The 12,412-nt window shown below is 40.6% G+C and overlaps 2 protein-coding genes across 26 annotated transcripts in view; one reads left to right on the top strand and one right to left on the bottom strand.

Moving 5' to 3' along the window:
• Window positions 1–11,093, bottom strand: part of LOC116741858 (WASH complex subunit 2C-like) — a 56,280-nt gene extending 45,187 nt beyond the window's left edge. For 13 of the 23 annotated variants that reach the window (XR_004346303.1, XM_032608977.1, XM_032608985.1 and 10 more), the window contains exons 1-5: window positions 10,977–11,069; window positions 10,769–10,891; window positions 9,827–9,991; window positions 3,369–3,431; window positions 1,427–1,600 (exon numbers count right to left, since the gene is read on the bottom strand). Coding sequence is in view for 22 of the 23 variants with exons in the window: in XM_032608977.1 (XP_032464868.1) it covers window positions 1,427–1,600; window positions 3,369–3,431; window positions 9,827–9,991; window positions 10,769–10,891; window positions 10,977–10,979 (528 nt within the window). In the remaining variant the exon portion in view is untranslated. Of the gene's footprint in view, window positions 1–1,426; window positions 1,601–3,368; window positions 3,432–9,826; window positions 9,992–10,768 lie in introns of all 23 variants that reach the window. The other 10 variants (XM_032608992.1, XM_032608996.1, XM_032608993.1 and 7 more) reach the window with 4 other exon arrangements.
• Window positions 10,763–12,412, top strand: part of NCOA4 (nuclear receptor coactivator 4) — a 64,330-nt gene continuing 62,680 nt past the window's right edge. The window contains exon 1 of one of the 3 annotated variants that reach the window (XM_032609006.1): window positions 10,763–11,165. The gene's annotated coding sequence lies outside the window, so the exon portion shown is untranslated. Of the gene's footprint in view, window positions 11,230–12,412 lie in introns of all 3 variants that reach the window. The other 2 variants (XM_032609005.1, XM_032609002.1) reach the window with 2 other exon arrangements.

Genomic DNA, 12,412 nt, shown 5'->3' with positions numbered 1-12,412 from the left:
CAAAAATAAATAAATAAAATTAATTAATTTTTTAAAGAAAGGAAGAAGTAAAACTGTCACTGTTTGCAGATGACATGATACCATACATAGATAATCCTAAAGATGCCACCAGAAAACTACTAGTGCTAATCAATGAATTTGGTAAAGTTACAGGATACAAAAATTAATGCACAGAAATATGTTGCATTCCTATACACTAACAACGAAAAATCAGAAAGAGAAATTAAGGAAACAATCCCATTCACCATGGCAACAAAAAGAATAAAATATGTAGGAATAAACATACCTAAGGAGGTAAAAGACTTGGAAAAAAAAAAAGAAAAGAAAAGAAATCTCTCCTCCCTGGGGCAACCTCCCATCTTCACAGTGAGGCATGGCCCTTTGGCCTCCTCCCTATAGAAAAGAACCTGGGTGCAGGCAAGAACAATTCTGATGTTTCACCAATGAAAGAAAGCTTGGGAAGGTTAGTGTAAAAGATACAACAGCAACCAATTTAGTGCAAAGAAATGGAAGTGCTAATTGAGCTAATTGTTCACTGACTTAGGAGGCTTGTTTCCAAAGTCCTCCTGTAACAGAGAAAGTGGTGTGTGACTTGGAAGTAGCAAGTGTGGCCCAGGCAATACATTTCCCAGGGTCTGCTGCTGACTTCTTAATCCCGATAGTGAAAAAGCAAGCCAGCGAGCATATCACGGTTAAAGGATCAGCCCCAATTTGGCACTATAAGCTCAAATCAGAAGAAAAATGTGCAGTGAAATGAAGGGCTAGAAGAGACTGATTTTGCAGCATGTTTCAATTCACAAGGCACTTATGTGTCACAAGGACTCTCAAAATCAGTAAGGCAACCTCCTGTGTTTACTACTGAGCCTGAGAGAAAGTAACAGTAAAGCAATAAACATCTGCTAATAGTTTCTTCGTGAACACTCATAGCAGCTTTATTCATATTGGCCAAAACCTGGGAACAACCCACATGTCTTTCAACACTTTGGAGGTTCCCTCTTAGTGCAAGCTGCAGAATGTCAGGTTCCCAACAATCCCTACCTCTCATGAGCCTCCTCATCCTTCAAAACCCAGTTCAAATCTCATCTTCATCCTAATTTCCCCAGCTAGAAGTCAGAGCACTTATGATGGTGACTCTTGTAAAGCCTCCTCTCTCCCACCATCTGGTACTGCTGTAATAAGCATCCTGAGGGTAGGAACCATGTCCTGCATCTTTGTACTCCCCCAACTTGGCATGCTAGTACCTAGTAAGTGCTCAATCGATGCTTGTGTACAACAACTCTTTCTGATCGATGGAGTCAGTATGAGACTGCTAAGTGACAGCCTCACTTCCTAGAAGTGAAGTCCATGTCTTACCAATTCTGTGCCCAAGTAAAGTACCCCAAACCCAACAGGTGCGACAATAAATATTTCAACTGAATGTCTTTACCTTTGGCTCAAGGATCAATTCCACCCGCTCATTAGCATCATCTTCTTCAGAGTCTGAGTTTCCTGCTTTTATATCTAGCTGCTCAAATGCACTGTCCAACACTTGTAAACCGTAGTTCACAGCCTCCTGGACTTTAGGAATCAGATCTACTTCTTTCTGTTCCCGGGTCTTCTCCTAGGAAAAAATACTGTTCAGTAAGATCTCCAGTATATTGATACCACCCTAATAAAACACTGGGAATGTTTGCTAAAGCCTAGACTCATGCTCCAAAAAAAAACCCCAAATTTTAATTAAAAATGTTAAATTCTTAACAATTTAAAATGTTAAACAATTAAAAACGTTAAAAGTCAGATTCTGCTGAATGCCTCAACACAGACTTTGGGGTGGTAAATTCCAAGTTTGTCTATGCGTTGAACACACATCGAACTACGTAAGGTCCTGGAGCTCCAGGTTCATCATCTACAAAAACAAAAGCACAACTATGGTGTGATGGTTCAGCTTTTATAGGCTATGTAAAAGAATCTTAATAATGAATGGCACATCACAAGACATCCAGGGGCACTTCACCTCCCTGCTACTGGAGGAACGAAGGGCCTAAACTTTTAGCTTTGCCATGGCTGTATCCCAGTGACCTTGCTTAATGATCCTTTGGACAATTTTAGGAGTTAAGACTTAGAAGAAAATACCCCAGCCAGAGATGTCATTTTTCAATTACAGCTAAAAAAAAATAACTGGACAATTACGATTATTCTATAAACTTGTTTCAAACCAAGAGAGGGTCAGTTTCATTTCTAATCTATCCTGTACATCACCCTAGAACAATGCCCCCGACCCCGACAAAACTCTGTACACATCACCAACCTGCTGAAAATATTCCACAGGTCTCCACTTCCTATAACAGCAGCTCTCATACACTCAACTGTGTCATCAGTTGTAAGAAATATTGCAAAATATCTTTAGTGTCATTTCCTTTCCTCACAACTATTCTAGAAGTTGATACATAATTACACAAAGAACCAAACCATAGTGTTGTTTTGACAGCCAAAGGGGAAAATCTGAAGAATATTTTATACTACCTCAAGTGTGGAAGTCTTTCTGATTTAGTTTTTTTGTTTTGGCTGCATCTTTTCTGCACTCTGGCATGCTTGATTCTGAGTTAAATAGCTAACGTTGTACTAAGTGTGCGAAAACATGCCTGTGAAATAAATATATAATGGATGTTTTAAAAATAATTCACTAAATAGCTATCACCTTAAAATTGCCCCCTGACTTGGTATAACCAGATACTATTGCACTTAAATGGTGAGCAAATCCCTGAGTACTACTAAAAATAAAGATTTTTTAAAAAATTTTTTAAGGCTAGAAATAGGCAGAACTGTAGCTGGTTTCTAATATCCTTTCTTAGTCTAACATCTTCATATGTTACAAGCAATGTGGCTTTCATCTTACTTTCATTTTTAAACTGGTAGGAATAAGAATCAAAGCAGCCACGAAAGGATAGGGAAGCACAGTCTTCAAAGAACTCACAAACTACAGCCCAGCACGGCCTACATTTTTTATAGCCCTCACGGTAAGAAAGGTTTTTACATTTTTAACGGAGGAGGGGGAAGGGGAGGAGGAAGAGAAGAAAAAGAAGCGAAGAGACGTAGGTCAATGAGGCCAGCAAACAAAATATTTATTATCTGGTCCTTTACAGAAAATCTCTGCATACCTCTGCTCTATTCTTAAGCCAGAATTCAGGAACTTAATCTATACATTTCTTAATACACTAAATTTCACAAACAAACTAAAGAGTTCAATTGTTGGGCTGTCAGGAGCAGCTTTTCCCATTTCCCCCCGTGTCCATCTCCCTGCCCACAATCCCTCCACCAGCCACATCACAAATCTCCACCACTTTTCTTCTCGTACGGAGCCCAACAGAAGAGTGATTTAATGCAAGTACCTGTTCTGGTTTTTCTGCCTCAGGCTTGGGCACCGGCTCCTCCACTTCTTCATCATATACACGCTAAATACAGAAGCAAATTCAGTTTGGAATGGTCAAAACAGCATTTGGAATCAATCACAATGTAAGAATTCAATACATAATTTTAAAAAGACAAAGATGGGGAAGAAATGATTATTCAACAAATGGCTGAGGCCGCTGGTCAAGGGCAAAAAGCAAAGAACAGTAGTCAACTCTCCCAAAATTAAGTTTAAAAAAACAGACACAAATGACTAGGAAACATGAGAAAAAAACCTTCAATCTCATTGTTGACCACAGTCACAAAAACAATAATAAACTGGTGTTCACACTTTTTTGTTTAATCTGATACTTAATGCTGACAGAGCAATGATACAGGTACTCAAATGTGAGGCTGAGAATACCAAGTGGTAGAACCTACCTACTAGGTAACAAGAGCTTTAACATTTTGCACAGTGGAAACGGTAAAGGTAAGTTATTTTAATCCTGTTGCTTAAAATGGTTGTTAAATTTTTATTATCCCATTTATAAGAAAATAGATAGGCCAAACCCACCAATGATTTGCCAGAAGGCCAGGCATGGGACTGACCCATGCAGCTGGAGCAGGCAGCCTCTCTTTTCCAAAATAGATCTATCACTCTGGCAACTCATTGTAATTTCCTTTTTTAACTATATATTGTTGTTTAAACTTCCAAAGTAAAACATTCTCATTATAAATAGCGCAATGATGAAAATGTTCTGGAATTAGATATTGGTGATGGTTACAAAACTTTGTGAATACACTAACACTTATTGACTTGTACACTTTTTAAAAGGGTGAACTTTATGGTATGTGAATTATAAGCCAATTAAAAATTTAAAAGTCAATATAAAGATATAAGTGAGAGAGATGTGTTTAAAAATTGTTCCATCCTTGCCTCCAACCAAACCCTCAGAATAAGCAATTTATGCTTGGTGTGTGCGCCTCTATGTTTCCCACATAGAAACATACACAAATATATACAGACATATGCACATATTCAGAGTTCTCCCACTCTTCCTGCTTTTAAATAAAAATGCACTTACACTATACACATTCCTCTGCCCCACTTTTTCACTCGATATTTACATAAGCCACTTTCTAGGTCAATGCAAATAGATGTGATTCAATCCTTTTTATATCTGCACAATATTCTACGGTGTGAACTTGACTATGATTAATTCAAAAATTCTCTATTAGGGAACATTAAGGAGATTTCCAGTTTTTGCTGTTGTAAATAAACTGCTGTAAACATATGCACATATACTAAATTCTTAGGCCCTGGATCTTTTATTTCTATAGGCTTCCCAAAAATAGGATTGCCAAGTCACAGGACAAAACTGTTTTTTAGGCTTAATAGCTACCTCCAGATTTCTGGCCACAAATGGGGAGCAACTCACACTGTCCCCACAACATATTCAAGTGCCCACTTCCCAGACCTTTGCCAGCAGTGGAACCATGTTACCTACCTTTTAAAAATAGGTATACCTGCCAATCTGATTAGATAATGTTATTTTTATTTTATTTATTTATTTATTTATTTATTTTGCGGTACGCAGGCCTCTCACTGTTGTGGCCTCTCCCGTTGCAGAGCACAGGCTCTGGACACGCAGGCTCAGCGGCCATGGCTCACGGGCCCAGCTGCTCCGCAGCATGTGGGATCTTCCCGGTCCAGGGCACGAACCCGTGTCCCCTGTATCGGCAGGTGGACTCTCAACCACTGCGCCACCAGGGAAGCCCAACAATGTTATTTTTAAACGTTCGTATCTTCTAACCCAAGAATTCTACTTCTTGAAATTTAGTTCCAAGAAAAATAAATGCAAACAATAAGATGCTCATGGCATCAGATTTATACTGCAAAGTCACAAACACCAAATCTGTAATTCTATGCAATTCCAATCAAAGTGCTAATAGAATTTTCTGGGTAATTTAGCAAGATAATCCTCAAATTCACAGAGGAAAGAAAAAAGCCAAGGATAACCATGATAATTCTGAATAAAAAGAAGTCGCAGGGATGTGCCCTTTTAGGACTTACTAGAAATCTCTGGTATTTAAGATTGTGATACTGACTACGGCAGATAAACATAATAAAAGACAGAGGCAAGAGACAGACCCACAATTACATGTAAGCTTGATTTTATATTCACAAAAACACACATTCATACATACAAGTCACTGAGGAAAAGAACTACACAATAAAAGTTATCCATATGCATTCATACACATAAGTCAGTGAGGAAAAGAACTACACAAAAGTTATCCATATGGAAAAAAATATATGAATGCATTCATACACATAAGTCAGTGAGGAAAAGAACTACACAATAGGGCTTCCCTGATGGGGAAGTGGTTAAGAATCCGCCTGCTAGTGCAGGGGACACGGGTTCGAGCCCTGGTCCGGGAAGATCCCACATGCCACGGAACAACTAAGCCCGGGCACAACAACTACTGAGCCTGCGCTCTAGAGCCCGCAAGCCACAACTACTGAAGCCCGCGCGCTTAAAGCCCATGCTCCACAACAAGAGAAGCCACCACAATGAAAAGCCCGTGCACCGCAACGAAGACTAGCCCCTGCTCGCCGCAACTAGAGAAAACCCATGTGCAGCAACGAAGACCCAATGCAGCCGAAAGATAAATTAATTAATTATTTTTTAAAAAGAACTACACAATAAAAGTTACTCATATGGAAATGAACCAAATGAAATCCCTACCTCATATTACATATACCTGCACCGATATACATCCACACACATATACTCTCCAGGTAAGAAGAGTAAAAAGGCAGAGATACAAAGGAGCCCACACCGAAAATATTTAGAGTTAAGGGAAAAAATGGGAGTTGGTGCCTTTTAAGCAAATATGGCAAAATATTAAAATCTGTTAATGTAAGGTAGTGTATATTATTAGCATTTGTGGTTATTATCTGTTCTTTTCTAGACACATGAAATATTTTATTTAAAAAAATTGATGTTGGGAGATTGTTAAATGATAGGCACATAATGAAATAAAAACAATAAAATTAAGTTCACAAAATCTTACAGATGTGTTAAAATGCTTATAAAATAATACACTAACATTAAAAAAATGCAGGCTGCCAATATATAGAAAAGGTTAAAGTTACATACATACATATATATTCTCAGAAAGAAATATGCCAAAATGTTCAGTGGCTGGTTAATTTGGGGTGGTGGAATTATAGTTGATTTCTGTAGTTTTAATTTTTTCACACTTTAATACTTTTTATATATGCCAATCTCTCCTACAGTGAGTGTTCATTACTTTTATAACAAGAAAGGAAAACACTTAAAGCCCAATGTCTGCTTGGAAAATGGACTTGGAATATACATGTCAAAATGTTAAGAGGCTCTCCTTTGGCATCTGAAATTTCAGACGATGCTTCTTTTTCCATACTTAAAAAAAAATTGTTCTATAAAGCCCAGAAATTTGGGGAGTAATTTTCAAAGGCAGGAAGAAATAAAGTAAATAAATCTTAAAATGGAGACTTTAAGACAAGGCAGCTACCAAGGTCACTTCAGACTTTAAATAGCGAGACCACTTAACCAAAAGGTTGAGCTTCATGCTGAGGTCTCAACAGCATTAACACCCTACTTTTTCTACTGCTTGTCATTAAAAACTACCTCACAAGAGATCAGCAGCCTGTGGAAAGCCAAACATGACATCTAAGAAACCAACCAGCAAATACATAAAACCCATGGGATCTTTTGAGGCGGGCCAGGACCATGCATCTCAAGTACTCAGTACACAGCAGGAAATCAATGCTAACTTCCTTCACCCTTACCAGTTTCACCCAACTCACAGCTTCATGGGTGTTTTGATCATTTTAAAATCAGGTAGCCATTCCCAGAACTGTTAAATATCTTTGATATTTCCCCTCAAAGCATCTTCTCCTCATTTGGGGAGATGAGGTAAGAGGTGAAGGTGGGGAATTAGAGAGAACGCTGACGAGGGGCTGAGATTTCTTAACACGTTATAAATAGCCCTGGTCTTTTTCACTTTTGTGATCTCTCATTAATTCATTCAAATATTCACTGAGTCCCTATATATCAGGCTCATGCTGAGCCCAAGGAATACAACATTTAGCAAAAATATGGGGGTTGATTTAGTAGCGGAGTTCAACACATCGAATCATATCAATAAATGTAAAATTACAATCATGGGAAGTGCTACTAAAGAAGTCATTAACTAGGTCACTTAATGTTTCAGGACAAAATTCCTAAATTAACAGATTAATGAAGCTTCAAGAATTGTACTCCCTCCAAATAACACACTGATGCACTGGCCACTGTTAATCAGCATTTAGCCTCCTTCAGAGTCCCCTGTTGAGCCTTTACTAAAGGCACTAATTTCTCTTGCCCTGGAAAGTCCTGATTGCTCTTTAGTTTCACTAACTGTAATGCAGTTTGCAATCTACTGGCTACCTCTAGGTCAATTACTAAAACCCAGAAACCTATGACTGTGCGTATCTTTCCAATAAACTACCATGAAACCAAATGGCACCGTCATTTAAGCCAGAATCGTAATACATGAGTACTGGCCAGGGTTTGAAGAAAACACATGCAAAGTCAAATCACTGCCAAATGTATTATCAGCAGGTAGTTTATTTCAGAGTTTTATTAAGCATTAGCCATACTCAACATCATCATGCTCTACCACAAATGGAAAAACACGTAACTCATGGCATTATAGGGAGGTCTGGGAAGCAGTTTGATTTGGCAGTGGCAACAGGCACATCTAAAGGGGAATTTGGCTGCAGAATGGCAGGGGAAGAGGCATAAGGACTAGGGGGATGGAGAGATGGATGGAAAGTAGGGAATCCAAGAAGTGAACAGAAATAAAGAACTATTACTAAAAAATAATCAACAAAAACAAACAAAAAAACTACCCACAAAAACTAGATTATTGGGAAACTCAGAAGCTAAGAAAACTTGGCCAGAAAAGAAGAGCTAGAGAAAAGAAAAAGAACTGAAGGTTATGATTCAGAAAAAGAAGCTTATGATGCCCCTCACCCCCAAAGTATCAGTCGGGTACCAATCCAATACCAATGTGGTACAGGCACATCAGGTACAAAAGAAGCCTCCCAATTCTATTCCTTGCCCAGTCTAGGGCTGCAACACTGACTGCAGAGAAGAGCTAAGCACCTGATCCAGCAAGAAAGGTACAGAACAAGAGCAACAGGTATATTCAAAAGGACACAGAATTCAGCATGATGAAAAAGTGATGGGGCTGCATACACCAGTAAAGTACAGATGAGAGTCCTGTAAACTGCCTCTTCCAATAAGAAAGATGCTCAGGACCAAGCATGGACATTCTGTGTAGACAACCAGAAAATGACTACAGAGTTGACGAGAATATTTGTTACATTTTAAACCTACTGGTAAAGAGATATTTAAGATATATCTTAAATAAGATATTTATTAAGATCTTTATTTTACACACAGCTTCCCCAAAAAGCCTAGTAGTTCAGGCATTTCAACCTGAACTACTAAAAATGTACAAACATGCTGCATAAGATACCTGCGTGACAATATTTAGTCTCTTCTTAACAATCCTAAATCGTGGGCTTTGTATAATCTTGCAATTTTTGAAATCTTTTTTTTATTACTTTGTATCTAACAATCTCAGGAGATAGCCTACTTTACTAATTCTCTTTTCACAGATTAATTAACACTGATACTGAGAAAGTTAGCCACCCTATGAGAAATACAGACCAGCTTATTAACTAAGCTTCCTCTCCATCCTCTGTTATCAATCTCCCCTACAGTCACTGGGCTCCAGCCACACTTGCTTCCTTTTTATTCAGGAATTACACTATTATGGAAGATTGTTATTTTCTCTAAGGAGGGGCTCTGTCTAATTTATCTATGTATTCATAGAACCTAGCACCTAGAAATTCGATAAATACATAGACAAAATAGCACTTGGGTTAAAGCTCAATAATCTTTTAGAGCTGATTCTATGGCATAGGTTCAGCCATCATAACAAAATGTTAGTTGAGAATATTCCAAGTAGACACACACATGCCTTTAATGTAACTTATCAGGACATAATGGATACAATCAATAACCTGATGGTGTCCAGAGGATCAGACCAGGTGTATGGCTTTCCTTACAGAGCATGCTCATAACAAAACTTGTTGGAGTGCCATGCAATTCAGCAGTCTACACCAAAACTAAAAATCAATGAAAACACTGGAATATGAAGAAGTTTTTTGTTAGGTTTTTTTCAAAGGCTTGAAAAAAAATAAACTTTACTAATAAAAAGGGGGGACATCAATCACCAAGAACTACTACTTCACCAAAATTTTAGAGAACCTAATAATGGGTCACTTAGTATCACAGTGACTCTTGCTCCTTCTAACAGTATTATTTTTTTATAAGTCTAATGTAACTAAGTAACTCACGTTCTCAATGAACTGGGTATTAGACAGCATAAGGAAGTCATTGAAGACATTATGTAGTCGACAATCTGTGGCTTTAGTTTCCCGAATTAGTCCATCCACTTGTTTCTTGATTTCATGGGTCCTAGAGATAGTCTGTTGTGAGAATTCCTGTAGAAACTGTAGTAACTATTTAAAAAACAAACATACAGTAGTATCAATATTATATGCACCTATTCTGCGTGCCAAAACAGAAAAGAACCCATTTCCTTTCGCCTGTGTGTGTGCGCCCGTGTGCTGGAATGTAAAAGGGATGCTGCTTTTGACAGTACAAAGACCAAGTAGCATCAAAAAACATTAAGAAAGTTCATCAGAACAGTGTCAATGAGTCAATGGATATTTGCTATATCGTTTCTGGAGGAATTTAAAAGTCCTGTTTGGTTGTCATTCCACAGGGATCAGAGACAAAGGGAAAAATAACCACTACTCTTACCCAAAAATCCTATTCAAATGGAATTTTGGAATCACAGTTCTGAGCTTATTGGGCACCCGGCCTAAAGAGTCCCACTCAAGGATATCCATATACTGGTTTGTCTACTGCTCCACTCAGTCCAGGTCCCAACATGGAATAGCCTAACTAGTACCATGTAAGCCTGCGAGGTGGCGGAAGCCGATCCCCGCTCAGGGTGGAGTTGGGCGCCTGGCTAGAAAACCCAAACAAGGAAGGGCTGCAGTCCAAGTGGGAGCACTGAGAGGGCTAAGCTCAACCAGCCCGCCTCCGCCCAAGTGCCTGGGGACTACCACCCGGGAGTTTTCGAGGACGAGAAGGGGCGTTATTAAGTCAATGAGAGGCAACAGGATCGACTGGGTGGAGGGGGACTGGGGGCTCCCGGAGTCCCGCTCGCAGGCCGCGAATCACGCCAGAAGGCCCGCCCTCCCCTCCGGCCCCTGGGGCCCGCCTCTCACGCCGGCGTCGGCTGCCAGCGACCAGCTCTGGCTGCTCCTGCGGATCTCCTCCACCGACCAGGGCCGCTCCCACACGGGCTCGGACACCGGCGGCCGCTCCTGGTCGGGGGTGGTCCCGTTCATCTGCAGCGGGAAGGACGAGAAGAGGGGCTGAGCTCCGGGGAGGCGGCGGTCAGGGCCAAACCCGAACCCGAACCCCCGCCCTCACCATCCTGGCTGTGCAGTTCGGTGGGCTCAGGGAGCCGCAGGACCGCACCCGCTAAGCCCCGAAAGTCTCCGGAAGCTAGCGGTGCGGGCCTGGCACGTGACCGGCCTCACGTGACCAGAGAGCAGGTGACCTGCGCCTCATGTGACCGGATGCGGGGCGCTGCGGAAGGAGGCCGGGCAGCTCTCTGAGGTACGCGAGTTAGAAGAGCCCTGCAGTCCCATGGGTGGACTTACGGATTATCATACTTAGTGAAGTAAGTCAGAAGGCAAATATCATATGATATCACATATTTGGAATCTAAAATATGACACAAATGAACTATCTGTGAAACAGACTAACAGATACAGAGAACAGACTTGTGGTTGCCAAGGGGAAGGGAGGGTGGGGGAGGGATGGATTGGGAGTTTGGGGTTAGCAGATGCAAACTATTACATACAGAATGGATGAATAAGGTCCTACTGTATAGTACAGGGAACTATATTCAATATCCTGTGGTAAGTCATAATGGAAAAGAATATGAGAAAAAGTTTATATATGTATAACTGAGTCACTTTGCTATACAGAAGAAATTAAAACAACGTTGTAAATCAACTACACTTCAATAAAATAAATTTTAAAAAAATTATTTCACTAAAAAAAAAAAGAGAGCAAGGGTGAAGACGCCAGGGGGCGCTGAAGGGGTGGGTCGGCCTGGTTGCGCTTCAGCTGGAGGGCGCAGGAGGAGGCGCGTGGTTAGCCCCGGAAGCACGTAGGCAGCCAGGTGTGTTTAGAGAGAGGAGCCAAAAGGAGGTGTGGGAGAACAAGCCGAGGGGCCTTAAACAACCGGCGATGTGGAGGGAGGAAGAGCTCGCCGCCGCTCCTCTTCCTTGCTGAGTCTCCTCTGCCTGTCTGGGGGTCAGCCCAGATTTTCTGGAGATTGATGTATCTGGCTGTCATCGTACTTTAACGACATGCTCGGTTTCAGCTAACTGTGTAGGGCCTCCTTAAACATCCTTTACTCCCTCTGCATTGCTCTCAGAATCAAGTCCAAACTTCTCATATGACAGGCAAAAGCCATTTATAATCTGATCCCTGCATGTGAATCCATCCTCAACATTCCCAGCTTCCCATGAGCGCTCAGTGATCTACCTATTCCACCTCACACTTCTTTGAAGGCCCCTCAGCAGAGTTCTTCTTCTTCCACACCAACTTGCTTTTTAAAATGAAGATTCCAATTTTGGTTAGTTAGGCTATTAGGCTAGTTAGGCACTAGTTAGGCTATTCCATGTTGGGACCTGGACTGAGTGGAGCGGTAGACAAACTGGTATATGGATATCCTGGAGTGGGACTCTTTAGGCCGGGTGCCCAATAAGCTCAGATCTGTGATTCCAAAGTTCCATTTGAATAGGATTTTGGGGTAAGAGTAGTGGTTTGTTATTTTTCCCTTTGTATTAGAT

This window comes from Phocoena sinus, chromosome 16, assembly GCF_008692025.1.
Source record: "Phocoena sinus isolate mPhoSin1 chromosome 16, mPhoSin1.pri, whole genome shotgun sequence".
NCBI lineage: Eukaryota > Metazoa > Chordata > Mammalia > Artiodactyla > Phocoenidae > Phocoena > Phocoena sinus.
Note: the sequence above shows the minus strand (reverse complement) of the source record. Positions and strands in the feature narration are given on the sequence as shown.